The sequence below is a fragment of the Hyaena hyaena genome, unplaced genomic scaffold, assembly GCF_003009895.1.
Source record: "Hyaena hyaena isolate Hyena2069 unplaced genomic scaffold, ASM300989v1 scaffold_124, whole genome shotgun sequence".
Taxonomy (NCBI): domain Eukaryota; kingdom Metazoa; phylum Chordata; class Mammalia; order Carnivora; family Hyaenidae; genus Hyaena; species Hyaena hyaena.
This window is the reverse complement of record NW_024080755.1, coordinates 1,005,871-1,008,331: the sequence shown is the minus strand read 5'-3', so window position 1 is coordinate 1,008,331 and position 2,461 is coordinate 1,005,871. Positions and strand designations below refer to the sequence as shown.

Here is a 2,461-nt window from a genome sequence, read left to right as displayed (position 1 = left end):
GGGGGCCCCCCCCCCCCCCCCCCCGCCTTGCCCAGACAAACCACCTACCTGTTCGGTTGCATTTCAAGATGCCACAGAGCTCTCCCAGGAATTCCTCAAACTCCGGGTCATTTGGGCCCAGGCCCTGGCCACCCTCGATGGCCGAGAAGAGGGCAGCACCCAGCAGCGCATAGGTCACCAGGGAGCAGAGGAAGCAGAGGCGAGGGAAAAGCTTCTCCAGGGCCTCCTGAAAGCACCTCCTGGTCTGGGGTGGCCCCGAAGCCTCCATCCTCCCAGGAGCGCCCGGAACAGGAGGAGCTGACGGACAGGCAGGAGCTGTGCCCAGATAATGGCCAGGCTCCAGCTCTCCAGCACTAAGTGGATGGTGCGTGTGCTTCCCCCAAGGACTGGGAAGCAGCCGGTACTCATCACGTTCAGTTACTTAGATGGCGCCCCCCCTGGCGCCCCAAATTGCTATTGATCCGCCAGCCTAGGAGCTGCCCTGCAGGGGCTTTGGGTAGACGCTGTGGTGGCTGCTTTGTGCTTTGGCCTTTCCCATCTGGAGGCTGCGATCTGACTTCCGGGTACCGAATCTGACTTTTGGGTTTTGGTCAAGGTTGTCTGTGACATCTGGTTTCTTGGACAGGTAGTAATAATGGTAATGAGTCTGGCTGGAGCTGTACGGTTTACAAAGGGCCTTTATCCTGCATGGATCTAATTATTGGTCATAATTCTGCGCTCCTCTGTAGCATACCCACCTTTGCTGTGGTCTCGAGGTGGACAGAGCAGAATTCCCTGCCCCTTAGTGTTGACGGAGGCCACGTGATTTGCTCTAACCAATCGGGTGGTTAGCAGACTTGACGTAAGCAGGGGCTTGAAAATAGGCTGGTGTAGCTGGACTTGCTCCCCTGGGCCCTGTCTCTGCCACGAGAGAAACATGCCCAGTGACAGACATGGAGATGTGTGCACATTCAACCCGTCTTCCTAAGCGGATTTTCTGTAAGGCGTCAAAGAACATGGCTCACGACAGCCTTGGCGATTCATTCTTTCAGAATGTGCTTCAGCTTCCCAGCCCTCTTCTCTGGGAAGCCCTGAGCCATGATTGAGGAAGATGGGGTGTAGCAGAGCTTACCCATGTCTGTCTGTCCCTGGGAGGACTCCTCCAACCTGCAATCTTTGTTCCAGAACTTCCCTTTGGTCTGCCAGAGATTTTTGTCAGCTCTGCATCATGATTTGAAGGCTTTCTCTGTCCCATCCTGTATCCCAGTAAGGACGTTGCAGCACTTACCCTATCTGTCTGCTTCACAGAAGACCCAACCTGTGGTAATTGGCACCAGTGTCTGAGAGAACAGGCTCTAAGATGGAGGCTTAGGACTGGGAATACCCAGCTGGTGAGGAGACGATGTGTAGACAGCTCTTGGCTCAAGGTGGCCATCCAGGTTTTAAACATCCACCAGTGGTGACCCAGGATGGTGAGCAGGTAGAAGGTGTTGACCAGTGCAACAATTCAGGCATTTAAAAACATACTGGAGGAATGATAAATGTGAGAACGAGTTTGGATGGTTTCATGAAGTTGAATTGGTCCACTGAAGGCAAACTTAGAAGAGGAAGGTTAGTAGGACAGAGTACACAGCCTCTGCTGCAATGGGTCTTAAGCCTGCAACTAATATTGATCATTTCCTTCCTTCACTACCCATTCTAAATTCCTCTTGACCTCTCCTAACTCTTCTATTCTGTCAATGTCTTGCCCAATGGCATGACCCAAATCCTCATTGGTGGGGGGTGGGGGGAATCCTGAGTCCATGGTAACCATATACTCTTCAGTTTGGAGTTGCTTGGGTTTGTCCATTCACAAATACAATTGGGTAAGAAATACCAAGAGGTACCCAAGTGAGTCACCTGAGTTATATTCCTGTTCCTTCCAGCCCCCGTGTGTGAAAGCAGCCCTACCTCCTTCCTCTGACCAGGTCAGTTGCCCTTGACAAGATGATCACCCCCTTTTCTTGCTTTCTGGCTCCTGGATATGAAGATTCCAGAATGCCCAGGCAGAAGCCAGAGGGTGTAGTTTAATGGACCCCTTACTAAGTTTCCTAGTGAATATGCACTGCCCCCAGGGGGATCAGGGGGCTTTGGAGATCAGGACCTCTAACCAAGCCTACAGAGCCCAGAGTTGGGAGATGAAAGATTATAAAGGCATGTGATCATGCAGTTCTCAGTTTGAAATGGAAAGCATCCCATTCTTAACTGCTTCTCTACTGCCCTGAAGAAGAGAAGATCCCCAAACCTAGAACAAGCCAATGACCCTGCATCCTTACCCTTACTCTGACATCTGTATCCAGCCTCCTAGATGAGGTCAAGTTTAAGAACTCATTGCCTAGCCCAAGATTTTCTTCTGTTTTCCTATAAAAGTTTTATATTTTTTAAGCTTATATTTGGGTCTGTGATCCATTTGAGTTAATTTTTGCCTGAGGTGTAACATTTA

The 2,461-nt window shown here is 50.8% G+C and overlaps 1 protein-coding gene across 1 annotated transcript in view; it reads right to left on the bottom strand.

Moving 5' to 3' along the window:
• KCNK18 (potassium two pore domain channel subfamily K member 18) overlaps positions 1–268 on the bottom strand; it is a 12,593-nt gene extending 12,325 nt beyond the window's left edge. Inside the window, exon 1 of the mRNA XM_039237309.1 lies at positions 49–268. Coding sequence (XP_039093240.1) covers positions 49–268 — 220 coding nt within the window. The remainder of the gene's footprint in view (positions 1–48) is intronic.
• Positions 269–2,461: the final 2,193 nt, after the last annotated feature.